This window comes from Oncorhynchus mykiss, chromosome 28 (assembly GCF_057628025.1).
Source record: "Oncorhynchus mykiss isolate SJ-2025 chromosome 28, ASM5762802v1, whole genome shotgun sequence".
NCBI classification, from domain to species: domain Eukaryota; kingdom Metazoa; phylum Chordata; class Actinopteri; order Salmoniformes; family Salmonidae; genus Oncorhynchus; species Oncorhynchus mykiss.
In genome coordinates this window covers 13,007,888-13,030,788 of record NC_143049.1, presented here as the reverse complement: position 1 = coordinate 13,030,788, position 22,901 = coordinate 13,007,888, and the positions used below count along the sequence as shown (strand labels likewise).

Here is a 22,901-nt window from a genome sequence, read left to right as displayed (position 1 = left end):
GAAGATGACCTATGATGACAATTACAGGCCTCTCATCTTAAGTGGGAGAACTTGCACAATTGGTGGCTGACTAAAAACTTTTTTGCCCCACTGTATATCAAAATCACTCTCATTGCCTAAATACATAACAAAAGAGAAGTCTGTAGATTATAGATAAAGATATGTTTATTGACACATATCCATCAGTGCGGCCTCCAATGCAATTAAACATGCGATTCATCCAAGACAAAATAGAGTAAGTAGGTCATAGTTCCAGTGCTTCCCCCTCACCCTCTTTTTACTTAAACAAAAAAAAAAAAAAACATTTTGAATTAGCGGTTTATTCATGATATTTTTTTTTTTTCATCTTCAAATGATGTACACAGCTGGATTTGCGTGAATGGGACGTTACCATATGAATATAATTATAACTGCATTTTTAACAAGCCTCCGTCAAGGTACACCATCCAGAAACTGTTGTGAACTAGATACTGGACTCTGGGTACTTTGTGTTGACACATTACAAGATTGCAATGAGTCTATAAAGAGGCATTTCAAAATATACCCCAACCAGACAGGAAACGTTCTGATAAAACCACAATGTAGTAGATTAAAAAAAACAACAAAAAAAAATGGAAGAGTTTGGATTTGTCTTGTTTTTGGAGATAAACACAAAACAGATATGGCAGTAAATTCATTATCCAAACATTAAGGCACTAGGTGGGCCAAATGCTACACCTGGTTAAGTCTTCTACAAATAATTTACAATTCAAACAGTGCAGTTTTACATTTGTTAACTTAATGTTTTCCTTTTGAACCATTTATCTATGAGTCAATGTAAGGCAATACATACAAAAAAAATACAATATTACAGAAAACAATGTACCCAATGAATACACAAAGAAAAAGAAAATACTTTTTTAGGTCTCCTATCCGCCATTACAATGGAATTTGCTTATGGCTTGGAGCAATTACAATAATTCATAAAAATAATGCATAGATTTAAATGATCCTGCACGCTCCTCACTCAATACTGAAAAACATCTAATACTCAGTTCCCAATACATACTCTGTCTCAACTGACCCCTGATATAGTTGGAGTGCCAAGTAATGAGGGATCGAAGCAAAGGCCACCAGAGTCCATCAGTCAAAGGCATTGAAGTCAATTTAGATGGAAACAGAGTATCTTTTTCCTCAGACGGGGGCGGGGGGCGGGACACACACACACACATTTACTTTCCCCCCGAGATGTACCCATTCTCCACAGAGTTAAGCCAATCCCTGTACTACAGTACCTCAACGTTGACCATGTTTACATGCAAGAGTCCCAGCAAAACCTTCAGTCATTTATTCAACCATAAACCCTTCCTATTCCTGACATGGAAGATGTACTACCCACAGCATGTCACGAGCCCCTCGCTCTGTCTTTCCATCTCCCATTCAGGTCCCAAGTCCCACGTTTTGGAACGACGAGCCACGCCATCTTCTGGAAGAAACAAAGAGTTGCAAGTATGTGGTGGCTGGATGAGGGAGTCTTAGTTGAGGTTCCAGGGTGAGGGTGAGGGTAGGAGAAGAGGGGGTGAGGGGGGAATAGCAGGCCTTTTCAATGTCCCTGATGCCTTATGTCAGATAACTATCCCAAATTTCCAGCGCTGGTCAGATTGCTTTAATTGACTTTGATATCAAATAGGGACCCTCCTGTTTTTGTGAGGTGGGAAAGAAAAAAAACACAAAGTCCCAATAGAATCCAATGGTTCAGATGGTTAGCTGGAAGAAAGAGAAAACAGGTGTCCAGTGAAAGAGTAAGACATTTGACACTTGGTTAGTACCCCCCCGGTAGATGTTAATACATTACATAGAAAAACAGGTTTGACATAGCAACTACATCTCCATTATGCATTCCATGGTCTCTGGCGTCATACTTGGTCGAGGGAAACGCTTCAGGAAAGGTTGCATAGAGGCCTAAGAGTTAGTCAATGGAAAAAAACAAACACTTTAGAGTCAGATTAGATTGAAAGAGTTCCAAGTCAAACGGGAAAGAACCACAAAAGGACAGTACCACTGCTGTTAGATACACCATCAACACAGTCTGTTAATAATAAATAATCAAGCCAAAACAGTAAGGAGACAATAGTGTAAAGAGTTAAGACTTCTTCTGTAAATTTGGTGAGGAGGAGTTGTTGTTGTCAATGTCAACAAGTACTGGATGTTGCATCTGCTGCTTGGAGGCTGGAGGCTGTGGTAGCAGAATGAGACTGCGACCTGCTTGTTACACAGGGCAGGAGAAAACAAAATAGCAAGTCACGTGGCTGACCGGACGACAACTGTCACAGACAGTCCACCAGCAGCAGCAGGGATGAACAGAGGACTTCTGGACCGGAGCACAACCTCCCTTATCGTCTCTTAGCCTCAATGTTCTGTATAGGCCAAAACAAGCCTCAAGCTATGGAGAACGAGTGTGGCTGCTAAGGCAGTACAAGGAGGTTGGAAAGGGCTGCCTTGTGGGACCATCAGAGGTTGTGTCCAAAATTACACCCCATTACCTATATAGTGCACTACTTTTGACCAAAAGTAGTGCACTATATGGAGAATAAGATGCTCTGGACAACTGTAGTGTACTACTTTATAGAAGGAAAAGGATGCCATTTCAGGCCCAGAGAGTGTATGTAAGGTTACCTTGGCTTGCCTGTGATGCTTTTGGGGTTCTTGCGGAAGGACTGGTTGGGTGCGGGGCGGGTGGACATGGTGCGAGGCGACGCCCTCAGGAAGGAGGAGGGCGGTGTTTTGGGGATCTTCTTGCCCAGGTGGCCGATCCATTTCTTCTGCTCGTCTTGGGTCAGAGCTAGCAGGAGCATGTCCCGGGCAGAGGTCACGTCGTAATTCACTGTTAGAGAAGACAAAAGCAGGCAGAACACTGAGAACACAAACTCAGGAAGTCCCCACTTACCCCTTAACGAAAGCCAAATCAAGTTATATTATATTCAATTTAACCGGTTTTTCTTTCTCGCCTTTATTTTGGTGCTGAAAACCAGGATCAAGCAGTTGGTCTTGTAATTTTTTAAGTATATTTTCCCCCACTGATTTATGTTTCGTCAGTCTAACCTAAACTCTGCGACAGTACCTTTGCAGGGGGCAATGACGTCCTCCTTCTTGTCGAGGTGGTCCTGGTGGCACTTGACGTGGCAGCGGCGGCACTCCAGGGCAGGTGGGGGCTTGAAGACGTTCCACAGGGGCTTGGCGCAGGCCTCGCAGTTTGTGGGGAAGTGGTAAAGCGTGGGGATGAACTCATGACCTTTGTGGGGCAGGCAGTTGGTCTTGTCGCCCTGCGAGACCGTCTCCATGTCCGCCTCCTTCCTGCACTCCCCCTCATTGGCATACAGGATCTAAAGGCGGGAGACGAGAGAGAGTAAGAGTCTGTTCCAAACATTTCTGCGTTTTTATAAAAGGGATAGTTTGAAGCGGGGCTTTCAGGGTTGTATACTACTGAATGAGAAAATCTAATTGAAAGTCTCTCTGGGGTAAAAAAGGAGTCTACTTAACTAATTGTGAATGTAGACTGAAGTGCACTCAAGACAGGTGTCAAAATCTACAATGGGATTGTAATCATCTGTTTGAGCAGGCAGGTCACCCAGTATTCGACGTCTGCCCACTAGGGGTCAACGGTGAGTGATACCTTTAAATCGGTTTTGGTTTTGCTCGGATGTTGTGGACAGGGATGGTGGACGGTGTAAGCATCTGCCTATGGTTCCAAAGGTTGCATGTTCGAACCCAGCGATAGGAAGGTTTTTTTTTCATATTTGTGTTTTAAGCCTATCCCAAACCTTAACCATTCTGAATTCATGCCTAAACGTAACCTTGGAACGATACAGAGAAGTACCCAAACACTTCAAAACAACGTCTAATTCTGACAGACTGTGAAAACTTGTTTGAGAATGGGCAAGTAAGGTGATTGTAGACCTAAAAAAAAATACTGAGCTGGTTAACTTGATTGGTTTAGGTCAGAAGGCATCGTCCTCCGACCGATGGGGGCATTCTAACGCGAACGCGTTGCCACGAACCAGTAGTGCAGACGGCCTCCATGCTTTCTGACGCAAGACAATGGGTCAAGAAGGTCGATTGGTCAGGTCAGAAGTTTCCTTCCTACCTGGAATATCCTGGGGATCTCCTCGGTCTCTGCACGGTACACATCACCCTGGGTGACTGGACGCACGTGGAACAGTTTGCTGCACAGAACAACAAGCCATGTGTGAGTATTGGGGGATCATAATACACTGCCTCAGAGCTCTTACAACACAAGTAATAATCTTCACAGAAAACAAACTCATCTAAGATGGTGAATATTCTGTCAGTGTTAAAACAGATGGCGAGTGTTTTTTTTTTTTTAACGAAATCCACAGAACAAGGGTACTTACTCAATATCTAGTACCATGGAGGGGTTGGACTGTTCTTTGTCCTGTTCATCGTTGTAGAACAGAATCTTCTTGCTGCTCACCACCACATACTGAGGAGAAATAATGTTAGGAAGAATAATGTTGGCCCAAAGGAGTAGGCACCTAGGCAGCACCATCAGTACGACCCGTACTGTGCCATTAAATCTGAATCAGTAATGTCAGGAAATCGATTCAAAAGCGTCCAGGTGACATACCTGCTTCTTCCAGCCATATCGTTTGATATTAGGTTTATTAGGAATGGACAGCCACCCTTCCAGTCTGGATTCTACACAGACACAAGATAGACAAATGAAAACCAAGCCTGTGGGTACAGGCCGCCACACTGTCCCCAAAACACCATGCAGTGATTCAATTCAAACTCAGCTGGAGGGGAAGAACAAAAAGTAATGTGACAAGGCCGGGCCATAATAAGTCATTTCAAGTTCAACTCAAGTTCAATTTCTCTGCCCGGGTTACACGTCAAAATAACTGTAGTTATACAATAGCATGTGACCGACAGTTAGAATATCCCATACGGTTACTTCAAGCTCAGTAGTTTTAGATCTCATGCATAAAGGAGCATTCATTCAAAAGGGATATATAGGACAGTATAAAATGTCTTCACTAAAAGCAAGTCACATCCACGTTATTTTTTCCCAGCCAGTTAGATAACATGGACTAGCTTAAACTATTTTCTACTCATTCAACGGCTGACCAAGCATGGCCGTTCCAGCCATAGAATTATGAACCACTTATCAAATTCTCATTCAATGGATCTGGCCATCCAACATGGGGCTTCTGATGGGGCTTCTGATGCCTCAGTCTACCGTCACATAGCAGGGAACTGTATATGGTTGGGAATATCCTTCCATTGTGTTACAAGTTTTACCGACTCGACACAAAAGAGCATGCTTTGGCGCAACGCAAGCTACAAAAGAACAGTGAATTGATCAAAAGCTCAACTACAAGTGTGTGGAGAGTTCCTTGACTCTGAAAAGGAGCCGCTTCTGTTCTGAGGTGAACATGCCAAAACAAAACTTAAATAAAAAATAAAAAAAGGAGTGTTTGTTTGAAGCACAAGGGACAGAGGCTCAAAAGGAAGGGTGTGGATTGTGGTTTCCAGACACGTTTTGAAAGGTGCTCAGAGTGATGGGTTAAACCACACAGTGCTGTTGTAGTCTAGTGTTACAGTAGCTAACCTCTCATGTAGTCACTTTAGGAGTCACTCAGATTTTAGGATCGCTTGCCCTGCCGCAAAATTAAATGTACAGCTGACAACATTGAAACGGATTACCTACAGAAGACTCATTCATAGGGTACAGTTAGAATTTGTACTGAAATAAATGTTAAATGAAGTTCTATACTGTAAATGGTTCATTTGCACCCTACAAATGGCTTATGTGAATTATGATTCACGGTTAGTACATGAAAATGCCCCCCAGCATGGCACAACTTGGTTCAACAAAAGCCAACTTGCTTAAAATACCCTAAAAGGGGGCTATAACTGCTGTCACTCGGAATGGCCTTTCAAAAGTGTTGGCGAGAGCATACAGGAAGGATGGACACCTTTCTCGCCCCAAAAAACAAAAACACAAGGGATGCGAAAGACATACAGTAGTACAGCCTAGGCCAGGCACAATTGGGGTCCACAACTCCGAGTTACTCACAGAAGGAAAAGAACAGAAGATACAAAGATAGGGGGGGAGAGCAAGGAGAACCAACTGGAGATGGGGGAATAAGAGATGAGAGAGGACTTTAACCACAGGCACATCAGGCATTCAATGTACAGCAAACATTGTTGGTAGGTCTCCAAAGAAAAACTGTCATTTTAAAATGGACTATTCAAGTTGACACTTGAACCAGGTGGGTTAGGAAATATGAAAAATCAGCAATCTCCTATACAGTGCATTCGGAAAGTACTCTAGACCCCTAAACTTTTACCACTTGGTTACATTACAGCCTTGTTCTAAATTTGATTAAATATTTTTTCTCAAACTACACACAATACCCCCAAAACAACAAAGCGAAAATAGGTTTTTAGATTTTTTTTCCACATTTAAAAATTAAAAACAGAAATACTTTCATTTACATAACTATTCAGACACTTTGCTAAGAGACTCAAAATTAAGGTCAGGTGCATCTTGTTTCCATTCACCCTTGAGATGTTTCTACAACTTGATTGTCCACCAGTGGAATATTCAATTGATTGGACATAAATTGGAAAGGCACACAGCTGTCTATATAAGGTCTCACGGTTGACAGTGCATGTCAGAGAAAAGAAAACAAGCCATAATGTCGAAGGAATTGACCGTAGAGCTCCGAGACAGTATTGTGTCGAGGCACAGATCTGGGGAAGGGTACCAAAAAAATGTCTGCAGTACTGAAGGTACCCAAGAACAAAGTCGCCTCCATCATTCTTAAATGGAAGAAGTTTGTAACCACCAAGAGTTGGCCACTCGGCCAAACCGAGCAATCAAGAGAGAAGGGCCTTGGTCAGGGAGGTGACCAAGAACCCAATGGTCACTCTGACAGAGCTGCAGAGTTCCTCTGTGGACATGGGAGAACCTTGCAGAAGGTCAACCATCTCTGCAGCACTCCACCAATTAGGCCTTTATGGTAGTGACCAGTAAAAGGCACATGACAACCCACTTGGGAGTTTGCCAAAAGGACCTAAAGGACTCTCCGACCATGAGAAACAAGATTATCTTGTCTGATGAAACCAAGATTGAACTCTTTGGGGATGTTTTTCAGGGGCAAGGACTGGGAGACTAGTCAAGATTGAGGGAAAGATGAACGGAGCAAAGTACAGATAGATCCTTGATGAAAACCTGCTCCAGAGCGCTCAGGACCTCAGACTGGGGTGGAGGTTCACTTTCCAACAGGACAACAACCCTAAGCACACAGCCAAGGCAACACAGGAGTAGCTTCGGGACAAGTCTCTGAATGTCCTTGAATGGCCAAACCAGATCCCGGACTTAAACCACGGTCAAACATCTCATGACAGACCTGAAAATAGCTGTGCAGCGATGCTCCCCATCCAACATGACAGAGCTTGAGAGCATCTGCAGAAAAGAATGGAAGAAACTTCCCAAATACAGGTGTGTCAAGCTTGTAGCGTCATATCCAAGAACACTCGAGGCAGTAATCACTGCCAAAGGTGCTTCAACAAAGTACTGAGTAGAGGGTCTGAATACTTATGTACAGTTGAAGTCGGAAGTTTACATACACCTTAGCCAAATACATTTAATCCTAGTAAAAATCCCCAGTCTTAGGTCAGTTAGGATCACCACTATTTTAAGAATGTGACATGTCAGAAAAATAGAGGGAATTATTTATTTCAGCTTTAATTTCCTTCATCACATTCCCAGTGGGTCAGAAGTTCACATACAAATTGAGTGTATTTGGTAGCATTGCCTTTCAATTGTTTAACTTGGGTCAAACGTTTTGTGTAGCCTTCCACAAGCCTCCCACAATAAATTGAGTGAATTTTGGCCCATTCCTCCTGACAGAGCTGGTGTAACTGAGTCAGGTTTGTAGGCCTCCTTGCTCGCACACGTTTTTTCAGTTCTACCCACAAATTTTCTATAGGATTGAGGTCAGGGCTTTGTGATGGCCACTCAAATACCTTGACTTTGTTGTCCTTAAGCCATTTTGCCACAACTTCAGAAGTATGCTTGGGGTCATTGTCCATTTGGAAGACCCATTTGCGACCAAGCTTTAACTTCCTGACTGATGTCTTGAGATGTTGCTTCAATATATCCACATATTTTCTCTTGCTCATGATGACATCTATTTTATGAAGTGCACCAGTCCCTCTTGCAGCAAAGCACGCCCACAACATGATACTGCCACAGCAGTGCTTCACAGTTGGGATGGTGTTCTTCGGCTTGCAAGCCTCCCCTTTTCCTCCAAACATAATGGTAATTATGGCCAAACAGTTCTATTTTTGTTTCATCAGACCTTTCATCAGACCAGAGGACATTTCTCCAAAATGTACGATCTTTGTCCCCATATGCAGTTGGAAACCGTAGTCTGGCTTTTTTTACTGCGGCTTTGGAGCAGTGGCTTCTTCTTTGCTGATCGGCCTTTCAGGTTATGTGGATAGAGATACCTTTGACCATCTTCACAAGGTCCTTTTGCTGTTGTTCTGGGGTTGATTTGCACCTGTTGCACCAAAGTACGTTCAACTCTGGTGTTTATACTTGCATACTATTGTTTGTTCAGATGAACGTGGTACCTTCAGGCGTTTGGAAATTGCTCCCAAGCCTGAACCAGACTTGTGGAGGTCTACAAATTTTTTTTTTTCTTAGGTCTTTTTATTTTTTTCCCTATGATGTCAAGCAAAGAGGCACTGAGTTTGAAGGTAGGCCTTGAAATACATCCACAGGTACACCTCCAATTGACTCAAATGATGTCAATTAGCCTATCAGAAGCTTCTAAAGCCATGACATCATTTTCTGGAATTTTCCAAGCTGTTTAAAGGCACAGTCAACATAGTGTATGTAAACTTCTGACCCACTGGAATTGTGATACAGTGAATTATAAGGGAAATAATCTGTCTGTAAACAATTGTTGGAAAAATTATGCACAAAGTAGATGTCTTAACCGAATTGCCAAAACTATAGTTTGTTAACGAGACATTTGTGGAGTAGTTGAAAAACTAGTTTTAATGACTCAAACCTAAGTGTATGTAAACTTCCGACTTCAACTGTATATGTGATACTTACAATGTGGGGTCTGAATACTTTCCGAATGCACTCTAGGTACTTCACTGCTTCAGAACAATACAGTCATAGCTCAACCAGTCATGGAATGGTTTAATAACTTGGAATGGCTAGGATTGATAAGATTTAAATCATGCTGTAGTACTGTAGATTTTTGTCCCAGCTTAGCATCATCCCCCCTTCGCTGAATCATGTGTGCTGTGGCTCATCACAAACAGGGTTTGAGGGTGTTTGGCCTAGCCCGTCCTTTGACACAGCTGCCCTCGGGTCAGTTGACCCGCACGGTGAACTTACCGGCGATGTTGCTGTCCGTCTCGTCCATCTGCAGGCTGGTGACGCTGGAGTTGTCCATGCGCAGCTGCAGGTCGTTGAGCCTCTCCCTCAGCTGCTCGATGTCACTCTCCTTGCTGTCCAGCTGCATCTGCAGCTCGTTGCGGTACGTGCACTCCTCGGACAGTTGCTGTTGTAGAAGAGGAGAGGCAAACAGTGAATATGCAGTCACTTTAGGGAAGATCAGAAGCACCGTCGAGGAGGAATCAGCTCTGTTCTAAATTAGGAATGTATTTGACTAAATCTTACTAACTGTCCTATTACCTCACTCTTATACCTAAAAGGGTGCTTTTTTTGTACTATTTTAAAGCATACTACTAGTTAAATGTTCCCATGATCATCGTCAGATGATGTTCAGACCAATTTGACACCACTGTTCAATTGACTGACAATGTATTACTGACCGCCTGCATCTCACTGAGCTCCTTCTGGTACTTAATGGCCATGTGGTTGAACTTGTCCTTCTCCTGTTTGAGCTCAAGCTGCAGCTTGCGGTTCTCCTTCTCCTTCTTCCTCAGGTCGGTCGTGTTGCCCTTCTTCTTGGTGTCCAGCTTCATATCCTTCCTGTTCATGATCTCTGCCAGCTTGTTCACCGCCTGGAGACACAGTTGAGGGTTGGGATCAAATAGGGTAACCAGTTGAGGTAAAGTTAAGGTATAACAAATTGGGGCAACTGGTTGAGGTGTTTGGATGTAAATAAGGATAACTATTGATGTAGAATTATGTAATGTAAATTGTGGTGTTAGGATGAAGTGTCTTCACCTGAGTCTTGAGCGTGCGCTCTGTGCTGAGAACCTTCTCGTAGTTGGCCTTGATTGCGTTTGTAATCTCCTCTTTCTGGGACGCATACTCTGCAGGAAAGAAGGGTACAGCCTGAGGAAACTAGGCAGTCTTACAGGGATCTAACTGACCTATCGGGGACATACAAGGGTCTATGTTGACCTTACCCATAGACCTAGAATATAGTAATTACACCAAATTATGACAATTGAGTCTTGGCGCTACCTTCCTCCTGAATGCGAAGCTTGTTGTTCAGCTCGGCCTTCTCCTTGCTGAGGTTCTCCACATCTTTGGTCAGAGTTTTGTTGGAATCCTCAAGCTGGGGAGAGATGCATTCAGAGGTTTAAAATGTAGGTGTTCTACAGCTGCCTGAGACACACAAAAACAATAATTAAATATTCCAATATTGAAAGTATACCAATCTGTTGTTTCCTCTGTGTCCCTATTCCTGGGTAGGTATGCATTTTCCCTGACATTCATTTACAATGCAGGAGAGCAGTGTGTATTGAGGCACGCTGTAACTGACCCGTGCGATGGTGGCATCCTTCTCGGTGCCCTCCTGCTTGTGTCTGGCCGTGGTCTTCTTGTTCTCCTGGCTCAGCTCAAAGTATTGCTCCTCCTGGAGCGCCCTGGCCAGCTGCTCCGACTCCGCTTTGGTCACTGTCAGATCCAGCTGGGCCAACAGGGTGTCCCTGGTGGGAGGAAGGAGGGACACACGGTTTAAAATGGAATAATAAATCACTCTGCGTGGAGATTTGAAAGTAGAGTGGTGGAAAAAAAGATGCACGTCATATTTGAAGTACGTATGATTGCAATACATATTCTTGCTACATTGACAAATGCCTGATTTATAACGGTTTCCATTTTGTGATTTGTTACCTTTCGCTGTGCAGCTCCTGCACCTTCTTTTGAACTTCCTGGACCTGCCGGTTCCTCTCCTCAATATCCTCTTTCAGTTCCTTCACCTGAGTTTTATAAAGAGTCTGGGAGGGGTAGAGAGAGGAGATATGGCAATTAAGTTAGCCACTGAGCCAGGTTATCGGAGAGTGGGGTAGATGGGTCCTACTCACTGAGAAATACTGTTCGGCCTCAAGCTGGTCCTGAAGTTCCCTCATCTGTCCCTCGTTGCCCCTGTACTGCCTGGAAGACAGACACACAACCCACACGATTTAACATATTGGAGTTTCAAAACAACCAAATCAGTGTTGAAAGGGAAATTCAGATAAAATCATCAAGAAGACAAACTTGTCAGCCCCAAAATGTGTGTATAGATTATGAACCTATTGACACTGTACTATCCAATATGTGCCAGGGCTGTAATTATCTGGGGAATACCACCACCAGCACCACTGCTTGCAGAGCTCCGTAGGCGGAAACCTACAGAACGCTCTGCAGCCGGATTAACAGTCCAGTCAGTCTGGTCTGGTGGGAGGAGCTAGACTGCAGGCTAATCCTTAATCCTGTGGTGTAAACATTGTCAGAGGGCAGCTTTGCCACAATTACCCCCTAAACTGGAATAAGAGCCTTTTTACTGGAATATCAACCAATTGTAGGGCCATTTAACGTCTTGACTCCCAAAGCGGTATTAGCTAGCTGCAGGAAGGAAAAACGTCAAACTAAAAGACTCTTACAGAATGTTAGACTTTCAGAATAGAGTTGAGCTAATGAAGACGGATAAGTGTGGCTGAAAGGTATTGCACACATTTGGAAGGGAGGTAACATGCATTGAGACGATGCTCATTATGGGCAGGTTGAGAATCCAAGCTAGAAGTTACCCACAGATCTAGGATAAGATCACCCAACCCCCATCCCAACTATAATAAACATTAGGGGGATGGAAAGATCTCTGACCCTTGTATGAGTGACTAGTGGTAAACTCGACATACTCTATAATTTGGGTTAAGTCAAACTGTGGTGGGCTGTGACAACATGCGACTAGTTTTGGAGGGTATTCTCACTTGGTGAGCTGTGCGAGCTGGAACTCGAGCGACCGTTTGCTCTCTAGTGCCGCGTTGATCTCCTGCTTCAGCTGCTTCTCCGAGCCCTTCAGCCGGTCGGCCTCCTGCGAGCGGCTCTTCAGCTCGTTCTGGGCCAGCAGCCTCTTACTGGACTCCTGCTCCAGCTGCACCCGTAGACCTTTCACCTGAGAGGAAAGAGGGAGGGAACCCCATGTGTTAGGAGACAAACAGTATGTCCTAACTACACAGGTTATACCAGGAGAAAGTTGAAGGTTTTCAGCACGTGACCGTGGGCATCCACCCCCGACAGTACGAGTTAACATCCGGTGGCGCTCACCTCGTCCTCCAGCCTCTCCTTCTGCTTCATCAGCTGCTCCATCTTCTGCACTGACTGCTTGAGGTCAAACTCCAGCATGGAGCACTGCTTCTCCACCTCCACCACCCTGCTCTCCGCTCGCATCCTCGCCCCGCTCTCCTCCGACACCTTCTGCTGCACCGCTGGAGGGAAGAAAGGAAGACGTGTCACTCAGTTGCAACTGTCCATCCGTCATTCTATGGAGGATCTTACCGACAGATTTAATAGGACATTCGTGCTCAGTCATTTCAAATAAACTACATCGAAAAAGGTCAGGACTGCAACAACTGCTAGAAGACAAGTAAATGTTGCTTCAGTGCTAGACAGTCTCAGTCATTTCTGTTTTTGGAAGGTGGGATGTGGTCCAGCTTTTTAATACGTAGGGGGGGGGGTAAAGTCTCGACATGCCACGTGGAGGGGAGCGGAGTACATTCCCTGAAATCCGCCCCTTGCCATCCAGTGCCCCCTGGGTAAGAGTGGTGCAGGTGGGGGGGGGGGGGGGGGGGGGGGGTGACAAACAGAAAAAGGAGACAGATAGGGTATGCTCCAACACAGGCTCAGAAATACCATGCATGGCAGCTGACTTGGCCTCTTCAATGGACTCGTATTTGTCAGTGAGCTGGGCCCGCGTCACTCTGTGTTCTGTGTGCTCCTGGTCCAAACGCTGCTGCAGAGTCTTCAGCTTGTAGTTCAGGTCAATCTCCAGGTTGTTCTTCTCCTGTTGGGAGACAACACTGAATTGCATAAAGAATCCCAAGAATGGACATTTGCATACGAGCAGCGTGTCCATCTTGATCCGGAAAAACAGTCATTCTGCTGATCTTTATGGGAGAGACACTGCGAATAAGGGGACTAAAATACCAGTTAGATGAACATTTGGTTATCCCACCGTAAGATGTTTTTATTCGTCTAAAATGTTTGATTTACTTTCTCAAGATTGAAAAGAAAATAAGCTAATAAAGGAGCACAGCTGTTTAATTTGATATTCTATTTATTTTTATACTTCCATTTGGACCCCTACTGACAGTAGGTGGACTTCACAAGTAACTGGATATCAACGGCAGGTTTTGTGTTAGCAGGAGAACGCATAGTATGGGTTTGTATGTGACGTGTGGAGAGACTTGGGAGGGCACAAACCTTCTCCAGGTTGTTTCTCCTCTCCTGGGCCTGCTTGCGTTCCGCCTCCACTTTGGACAGGCCGAGTTTCAAGTTCTTATTGTCCTCCTGAAGACCAGCCGTCCGCACTACACACACACACACACACACACAAAACAGGGGTTTGTGCAACGTGCTCAACGCACCAGAATGCATAGCTTTAAGACTTGGAAAACTATATCTGTACATCTACAAAAGTCTGGACTGTAAGGACACTGGACAATAAAGTATTATTTTTTTCTAGTCAATGTGGACTTCTGTACCACTTCAAATTCAGTCGGAATTAAGAGCAATATTTCAACACAATCACTCAGATATATTCACCCCCGAGCCTCTCCTACTGTACAAAGAGTTCTGTAGGCATTGGACAGTGCCTGGGCATGTCTCATGTGATGAATGAGAATGGTTAGAACTGTAGCTAATAATCCCCAGCTGTCTCTTAAACAGCGAGTGACTTCACTTCAGATCATTTGAAGTTCGTTGAACAGCGAAGTAAGAGTGACTGAGGTATTAATGTAAAGCAAACTAAAATGGGTGTAGGCGACCACATGAATCCATTCTAGTTCTAACACATGCAGTCAGACACCTCGTATTTACTCAAACACAGAGTCATGTCGTAGTCACATTTACTCATAGAACAATGAGTGCAGTCTTTGAGCCCGTGTGTCCAAAATCGCCACCCTTTTCCTTGTCTCGTGCACTCCCCTATATAGATTTAAGAGCCTTTGATTGGTGTAAGAGACCATGCTTAGCTGAGTGCTTAGATATGTATTTGTTGTTGTATGTATAACCGTGCTTCTACACCTGCATTGCTTGCTGTTTGGGGTTTTAGGCTGGGTTTCTGTTACAGCACTTTGAGATATCAGCTGATGTACGAAGGGCTATTTAAATACATTTGATTTGATTTTGTATAGACCGCAGGAAGAGTAGCTGTCGGCTAATGGGGATCAGAATAAAGATTAAAAAGTGCACACTTTAGGGAGAAGTGTGGAGAATTAGGATGTAGCCAAATGGTACCTTGCAGCTCGTGGATCTCCTCTGATCCCTGGCTGTAGCACCTCCTTTCAGAGTCCAGCGTGCTTTGCAGCTGCAGCAGCTCCTTCTCCAGCTGGGCCCTCCCCCCGTCAGATGAACGGCACTTCTCCTGCAGCTCGCGGTTCAGCCCCTCCAGCTGGCTCATGGACTTGGCCATCTCCGTGTGGCTCTTCCTCAGCCGCGCCGCCGTGTCCGACTCTGCCCGCAGCAGGTCATTGGCCTCCTCCAGCTGCCAGTCAAGGAAACGGCCATTAGGGAAAGCTTGGACTCAATATTACTTCCGGACACAGACAATCCGCTCAGTTGCTGCAGAACGTTTGATTGAGACAGGTGGGTTTCTTAACCGACATGTGGGAGGACGTCTAATGTTCTGAACAGAATGATATCCAATCATAAGCTTCTAATAATACCTAATAGGCAAAGACTACTTCTGCTCTCTGAAAGGTCTATACCAGTCCAGTCTGAGGCCTTGTTACCTCAGTGTCCTTCATTTTGCTCTATAAAAATAAAAAGTGACTTCAATTTGCTGATAAACATCCATGCATGTAATGCAACAAAGCCATAGGGTGATGACACCGGGTCAGATATTGTTCATCCTTGTCATGGTTAAGGTTCCAATTTAGAGTGGAGTAATCTGATCCTTGATCTGTGGTTAAAACCTGGCCTGCCCTCTCCTTGACCCGTCTCACACAACCCTCAAAACTAACATCCCTCACACATCGCCTTCACCGTCTGTACCGTTGACCCCAGATTCTGAACTTTGACAGACATTCTGACTCTTTGATTGGATGAGCCGACTACTACATTGACACAGACCTCAAACAACCCCCTCACAACTACACTGACCCCTGTGCTGTGTGGATGGTAATCAAAGAGAGCAGTGTGTGTGTGTGGGTGTGTGAGATACTGTACCTGATTTTGCAACTGTAGGATCTTGTCATTCGAGGCCTGAGAGTTTTGGCAGATTTTCCTCATGTCCTCAAGCTGCTCCTTCAGAGTGGACACTGAGACGAGAGAGAGTAAGAGGAGTCAATCAAAGATTAAGTAAATCTTCACACACCCACACACACACACACACGTCCCTTTCAAAACATGACGCTACACTAAACTAACCGTATCAAGAACCTGTTTTTTTGTGCATGGGACTTGCTCACGCGTTGCATTTAAAAGTGCTCCGTGTATGGTACCAGATCTGGTTGTGCTTGAATTCACAGCGAGCCACTGGTCCCAGTCAATGGGAGGGTCTCAGATGATGTGTGTCTGGGTTAAGACCGCTCATCAGAGGGACAGAGACTAGCAGACAACCAGACTAGCGGGTCAAGCAGCTCTAGTCTTGCTCTGCCAGGGTGAGTAGTAATCCAGTTGGGACAAACATCTGTTCGGGCCAGATCAAGGCTACGCACTAAATAGCGCCCTATTCCCTACAGGCCCCGGTCAAACTTTGTCCACTTTATATGGAACAGGGTGCCATTTTGGGACGCTCTCCAACTTCAGGGAGGAGAGGGATGCTACAAAGGTATATATGCATTGTCACATACACCGGACAGGTGCAGTGAATTGTGTCATTTTACAGGGTCAGCCATAGTAGTACAGCACCCCTGAAGAAAATGAGGGTTAAGTGCCTTGCTCAAGAGCACCTTATCAGATTTTTAATCTTGCCAGCTCGGGTATTTGAACTACAGTACAGCCCCGGGGGGAGAGCTTATCATGGATTATACTGTAGCATTAACCCTGTACAAACCCTGTCAATATAATGGCCAAACCACTTGTATACATTCTGTAATACATTCTATACACACCTATGATCATATTTGTTCATAATCAGTGTTAAAAACACATGTTATAGACATGATTATAAACAGAGGTTTGGACTTAAACGGGGGCAGATTGAAAAGAGATGAAATGATCGGGTGAATGAGGAGGAATGAGGAGGACAAAAACAATCCTTACCCTCGTTCTCCAAGTTGCGTCTCTTCTCGGCCTCCTGGTCGGCCTTTCTTTGGTACTCGGTGGCTCGGTGCTGGATCATCATCTTGTCTTTCTCCAGCAGGGACATGCTGGCCTCCACACCCTTCCTCACGTTGCCCTGGGAGGGAAGGGAGGACAGGAGTAAGTCCTCAAAGTACAGAGCATTTCGGCCCTATATTATGTGTTGTTTTTTTAAAAACACATTTTGTAGACTACCGTAGATCGTTATTATCCATTCGACTTCAATTGTGTCGCAGAATCTGAGATATTCACTCACCTCCTCGTCCAGCTCTTTCATGATCTTGTCAAGCTTTGTGTTCGAGGCCCTAAAAAGACAGACACAGATTTGCACTTCTAAAATTGCTTTGCTTGGCCTTCTAAAACAGGGACGACTTGAGATCAAGCGCATTGTTCTTTGAAAAAGACAGACGGGTTGTTTTCTCTCTCAAAACCAGCAGTGTGTATTTGTCTAGCTGGAGATGGAAGTTATCGGAACTGATTGGCAGGTTGTGTACCTGCACTTCTGCTCCATTTCGTCCTTCAGCTGCATCTCACAGTGGAGTTGTTCTTCTAGCTGGTAGATCCTCTTCTGCAGGTTCTCCAGCTGAACGACAAACAACGTATAACACGTTAAACAGATACTCTGTCTTCTAAAATGACAAAAACGTCAATAAAACTAGGGTAATGATGCAAATGCACGTGGCAGAAGTAGACTGCTTTAACCCGGTGGTTTGGAGTAATGGCAACAGTGAGAAAGAAGTCCTATTTTCACCATCTATGGAACTGATTCTGATACCGAAAAGGTTTTCTGGTGAGTGTTTTGTCTTGATCTGTGTCAGGTCCTGTGGAAACTGCTAGGTGCGTGCCTTTTAATAGCTATTGCAAGGTCGGAAATAGCAGCAGTAGCTCAATGCACCATTACAACATTCACATTTTATTGAATTAACACTTTTCAATGCGATTGTATACCCTTGTAGGTAACAATGTCTCGAGGATAACTTAGACAAAGCTTTTCCCATTGCTAAAATAAGCCTACACTTATTTGTATTTATTTATTCCTGAACCCACTCAAGTAATCTAATACTAACATCCGTTCGGATATTCAATTAACAGATTAACCGTGCCCATCCCAATAAACTTGCCGTCTTTTTTTGCCTATGCAGAAAGTAGTAACGCAACAGTGTCTTCGTTTTAATATCCAAGTGAGTACTCACATGGCTCTTGTCTTCCTTGGTGGAGCTGCTGCGTTTGTCAACACTCTTGGTGCTGGAGCTCCGGGAAAACCTGGAGAATAGACCACAACAGGAGGATCAGATCTCGTCAGAGGCAACAGTAGGACCACACTTCCCTGACCTGAGCCACGGATGACCTGACCACACCGCAAACACATGTTGTGGTTGTTATCTAGGTCAGGTTACCTAGTCTGCGGTTTGAGACATGTGCAGGTCTAACAAGCTCTGGGTGATTTAAACAGGTTGCGTGATATTTCTGTGGCGGTAATTTTAAAAAATTGCTTAATGGCTCTAGTACAGGGGTGTCAAACTAATTTGGTCCCGCTGACCGCATTCGTTCACCGAGGTCCGGATGGCCGCACTTAAAATTGGTTATATTTCCTCGCCTCTCTAAATTAGCAATAAATAATCCCAAATCCATGGCTTTTAGAATTTCCGACACTTCTTGACAGTCTACCATTCGTTTCGATGACCGTTAGCAAGCTGGGCAGAGTGAAGAGACTATAAAAGTAGGTCCATTATAAATCCCCAAAACTTGTTTTACTCAAACCGCCCGCACGCGGTTTGAATGTGTTTACGGCCCGGAACCGGCCCGCAAACACGCCTGTTCTAATAGGTGCAGCCTAGAATGTGATGACTGTAGTTGACATTAGACTAACTGATGATTGCTCCAGTAGGTGCAGCCTGACTATTTCGACTGTGGTTAGGGGCCTTGATGTTTTTCCTGACCAACTGAGCTGACCAGGAAAAGCCTAGGTAAAGACTAACAGTGACAGTAGTTGATGAAGCCTGGCTAAGCAGACAGTGCCAATACATACACTGGACACCGTTTTGGACTAAAAATCGATGGAAATTCTCCAGGAAAAAAGGGCCTTAAGAGCATCACTGACGATTGCTGTAGTAGTTTGAAGCCTGGCTATGCGGAGTAAGACTTACTGATGACTGCTGTAGTAGTTTGAAGCCTGGCTATGCGGAGTAAGACTTACTGATGACTGCTGTAGTAGTTTGAAGCCTGGCAATGCGGAGTAAGACTTACTGATGACTGCTATAGTAGGTGAAGCCCACAAAGGGCAGCTGGTTGCCCACGAAAGCCTTTGGTATGGGGAAGGTCTCCTCGTCTCCCCGGTCCGCCTCGATGTCGTCAAAGTTACTGGTGTCGATGTCGCTGCTCAGCTCAGGCACCACCGGGGCCGCCGCTGGAAACACGGATGGACAGAAGGTGGAGGAGAGAAGAGAGAAACGTGACTCACTGCAGATGGAGAGGTATTCTACTAGTTTTCTATGAGTTGGTGCAGAGCCACACTGAGTTTCAGAGCATGTTGTAGCGGAAATGTCCGTCCTAAACTGAGGCAAGAAGCACCTCTACTGTCAAATAGGTCAGTCTATCTCCCCCATTATATTATATAAAACAGCATCTTGTCAATCTAGCCTACATTTGGATGCAGGCTAGGTTGCTTGGAGATCAAATGCATCAACTATAAAATACCAGCATTCAGTCTGACAGTTGACACAGTACGACGTATTAGCTAGGACAGCTGGTGCCATGGCAGAGTAGGCCGGAGCAGGGCCAGTGGGTCCCAGCCAAAGCGCTGACCACAGTGCTTCAGATTACTTCATATAAACCCGGTAAAGAGCCAGGGGTCGCATTCACGCAGAATTCCAACTTTTTATATTTAAATAGACCCGCTGCAATGATCTGAGAAGTCTCATCCATCCTCCCCAACCTCTCGCTGACAACCACTCTCTCTGCAGGGAGGGTGTGCCCGGCTGGTCGCTCTGTCAATGGCCTTTGCAACGTGTTCCCAGCACACGCTCAGCTCGGGGAGCTTTCTGTGGTCCTCCCCAAGTCCAGTGTTCCCGCTGAAAGGGGATGCAGCTCCCAGAACCCACAGACACAAATTAAAATTTCAAATGGGGGCACCGTAGTCCCGAATTCTTTACTTTGATAAAGGCACAGACCATTTTTGACCAGGCTGCCGAAAGGAGAAAATCGAGAAAAGTGGAAATGAGGAAGTAAGATAGGATGCGTGTGCACATCGACAACGTTTACTATGTTGCTGTTTTCACACTAGTTTGTTTGCTTGAGTTCGAACCAGTGTTTGATTAGCCTATTTTCACATTTTTCCTTTTGGAGGGGCGCGAACCCAGAGTCTCTGGTGACAGCTAGCACTGCGATGCAGTGCCTTAGACTACTGCGCCAGCCGGGAGGCCCATTTTCCTTCCTTCTAGAACACTGAGAGGACCCATGTATATGAAATCTATTAAAAAAACACAGCTTTTTGGTTGGTCTGCGTTTTGAAAATGCAGACTTTTGAAAGCTCAAGCGATCCTGAGAGCTGCTACAGCCACTCGATTTACATTTAGCCTCCCGCCTCTAATCTCTCTGTTGTAGCCGGAGACCACATGAATACTAAATGCCAGGCTCCTGTTCAGTAGGGTACACCGCAGCAAAAAATAATTTGCAACAGAAAACCAAAATGAGCCATTCTTATTGGACAAGTTTAGGTAGTACCTCCCAGTTTCAAAACGTTTTTTTTTTCTTCTACCTACTGGACATGACCGAGGAAAGCTTTCCTCCCCATTCTCACCCTCAAAATCAACCATCTAGGTTCACACAATGAAATCGTGGAATTCAGTGGTTGTGATACTGAATGAAATGAATGGTTCTTATTCTGAAATTTCCTGTGACTGTCTTTAGTAGGTCAATTGGAAAACATGGTATTATAGCATGTCTGGCTATCTGTAACATTTGTCAACAGAACAATACAGAGTGTAACGCCCCTCCCCTTCAAAGGAAGCATGAAACCTGAACGGAACTCACTGTCTCGGATGTTCTCCCATGTCCACTGGTCGTTCTTGAAGAAAGGATGTCTCTTGATCTCATCCACCCCGTTGCGACCCAGTCTTACCTCCCTGGTGACAAATTAAAAAACACAGGAACAGAGGACGTACAGTTTAGCGATTCTGCCATCCACCGATAACGTCCATTATTAATCAAAGTCTTTGGCTTTGCATCTAACAGTCTCTGGGCACAACCCAGTGAAAGCATTTAGATATGATTGACAGCTCTTCAAAAGATCACTGCTCGATGTTTAAGTCATTTCTCAACGACTTAAGTCGAATCCAATCAATGAGTTCATAACACTATTCCCTTTCTAGCTATGTGTTCACCTGGAAAAATCAGAGAGGGAGAGGGATAGTGCGAGATTGGATAGTGTGAGATTGGGTAAATAGACAAAGGGCTTAATTGACAGTCAGATGAACTTCTGGAGACAATTGTGTTGTCTGTGTGCAGTTTGATGTGTCGGCGCAATAATAGCTGATCCCATAAACTTCCAGTCATTGCGCTAACTAGTTAGCAATTGCATGCAAAACTACCGTTAACTTCCTTCAATGAGTTAAGCTGACTGGACAAGTAGATAAATCTCGCACTCTCTCTTTCTAAGTCAGGCCCCTCTGAACCACCATCATCATCCACACCTGTCAGTCAGGAAGGCACAGATAAGGTTCTTGGCATCCTTGGAGATGTCGCTGTCATCAGGGAAAGTCAGGGCGTTCTTGTGGTTCATGATCTTACTGTACGTCCCCACCAACGAGTCAGCATAGAACGGTGTGTCACCTATAGGCACACAAAACCAAAAGGCATTGGGGTTAGCTAGTGCAGTGCATTCGGAAAGTATTCAGACCCCTTTTCGTTCCCACATGTTGTTACAAACTTATTCGAAAATTGATCAAATTGTTTTTCCTCATCAATCTACACACAATACCCCATAATGACAAACGGGAACAAGTTTTGAAAATGTTGCACATTTATTACAAATAAAAAACAAATACCTGATTTACCTAAGTATTCAGACCCTTTTGCTACGAGACTCGAAATTGAGCTCAGGTGCATCCTGTTTCCATTGATCATCCTTGAGATGTTTCTACAACTTGATTGTCCACCTGTGATAAACTCAATTGATTGGACATGATTTGCAAAGGCACACACTTGTCAATATAAGGTCTCACGGATGACAGTGCCTGTCAGAGCAAAAACCAAGCCATGAGGTCGAAGGAATTGACCGTAGAGCTCCGAGACAGGATTGTGTCGAGGAAGGGTATCAAAAAACGTCTGCAGTATTGAAGGTCCCCAAGATCACAGTGGCCTCCATCATTCTTAAATGGAAGAAGTTTGTAACCATCAAGAGCAGGCCGCTCGGCCAAACTGAGGAATTATAGGATAAGGGCCTTGGTCAGGGAGGTGACCAAGAACCCGATGGCCAAGCTGACAGAGCTCCAGAATTCCTCTGTGGAGATGGGAGAACCTTCCAGAAGGACAACCATCTCTGCAGGACTCCACCAATCAGGGCTTTATGGTAGAGTGCTAGACAGAAGCTACTCCTCAGTAAAAAGGCACATGACAGCCCGCTTGGAGTTTGCCAAAAGGCACCTAAAGTACTCTCGGACCATGAGAAACAAGATTCTCTGGATGCTAGATGTCACATCTGGAGGAAACCTGGCACCATCCCTATGGTGACAGCATCATGCTGTGGGGATGTTTCTCAGCGGCAGGGACTGGGAGACTAGCCAGGATCGAGGGAAAGATGAACGGAGCAAAGAACAGAGAGATCCTTGATGAAAACCTGCTCCAGAGAGCTCAGAACCTTTGACTGGGGGCCAAAGTTCACCTTCCAACAGGACAATGACCCTAAGCACAAGGTCAGGAGTGGCTTTGGAACATGTCTCTTGTCCCGAACCCGATCGAACATATAAGGAGACCTGAAAATAGCTGTGCAGTAACACTCCCCATTCAACCTGACAGAGCTTGAGTGGATCGGCAGAGAATAATGGGGGGAAAACTCCCAAATAGAGGTGTGGCAAGCTTGTAGCGTCATACCCAAGAAGACTCAATGCTGTAATCGCTGCCATAGGTGCATCAACAAAGTACTGACTAAAGGAACTAAATACTTAGG

At 44.8% G+C, this 22,901-nt stretch overlaps 1 protein-coding gene across 5 annotated transcripts in view; it reads right to left on the bottom strand.

Moving 5' to 3' along the window:
• Positions 1–147: 147 nt before the first annotated feature.
• rock1 (Rho-associated, coiled-coil containing protein kinase 1) overlaps positions 148–22,901 on the bottom strand; it is a 71,771-nt gene continuing 49,017 nt past the window's right edge. The window contains exons 8-33 of one of the 5 annotated variants that reach the window (XR_016492836.1): positions 21,427–21,565; positions 20,768–20,859; positions 18,983–19,142; positions 17,929–17,998; positions 17,230–17,318; positions 16,992–17,040; positions 16,697–16,832; positions 15,659–15,750; positions 14,729–14,975; positions 13,694–13,800; positions 13,124–13,274; positions 12,539–12,699; positions 12,202–12,386; positions 11,314–11,383; positions 11,123–11,226; positions 10,770–10,935; positions 10,469–10,562; positions 10,226–10,314; positions 9,868–10,059; positions 9,428–9,593; positions 4,625–6,130; positions 4,392–4,480; positions 4,124–4,202; positions 3,101–3,362; positions 2,656–2,863; positions 148–1,746 (exon numbers count right to left, since the gene is read on the bottom strand). Coding sequence is in view for 4 of the 5 variants with exons in the window: in XM_021589150.3 (XP_021444825.2) it covers positions 2,172–2,241; positions 2,656–2,863; positions 3,101–3,362; positions 4,124–4,202; positions 4,392–4,480; positions 4,625–4,695; positions 9,428–9,593; positions 9,868–10,059; positions 10,226–10,314; positions 10,469–10,562; positions 10,770–10,935; positions 11,123–11,226; positions 11,314–11,383; positions 12,202–12,386; positions 12,539–12,699; positions 13,124–13,274; positions 13,694–13,800; positions 14,729–14,975; positions 15,659–15,750; positions 16,697–16,832; positions 16,992–17,040; positions 17,230–17,318; positions 17,929–17,998; positions 18,983–19,142; positions 20,768–20,859; positions 21,427–21,565 (3,338 nt within the window). In the remaining variant the exon portion in view is untranslated. Of the gene's footprint in view, positions 2,242–2,655; positions 2,864–3,100; positions 3,363–4,123; positions 4,203–4,391; positions 4,481–4,624; positions 6,131–9,427; positions 9,594–9,867; positions 10,060–10,225; positions 10,315–10,468; positions 10,563–10,769; positions 10,936–11,122; positions 11,227–11,313; positions 11,384–12,201; positions 12,387–12,538; positions 12,700–13,123; positions 13,275–13,693; positions 13,801–14,728; positions 14,976–15,658; positions 15,751–16,696; positions 16,833–16,991; positions 17,041–17,229; positions 17,319–17,928; positions 17,999–18,982; positions 19,143–20,767; positions 20,860–21,426; positions 21,566–22,901 lie in introns of all 5 variants that reach the window. The other 4 variants (XM_021589150.3, XM_021589153.3, XM_021589151.3 and 1 more) reach the window with 4 other exon arrangements.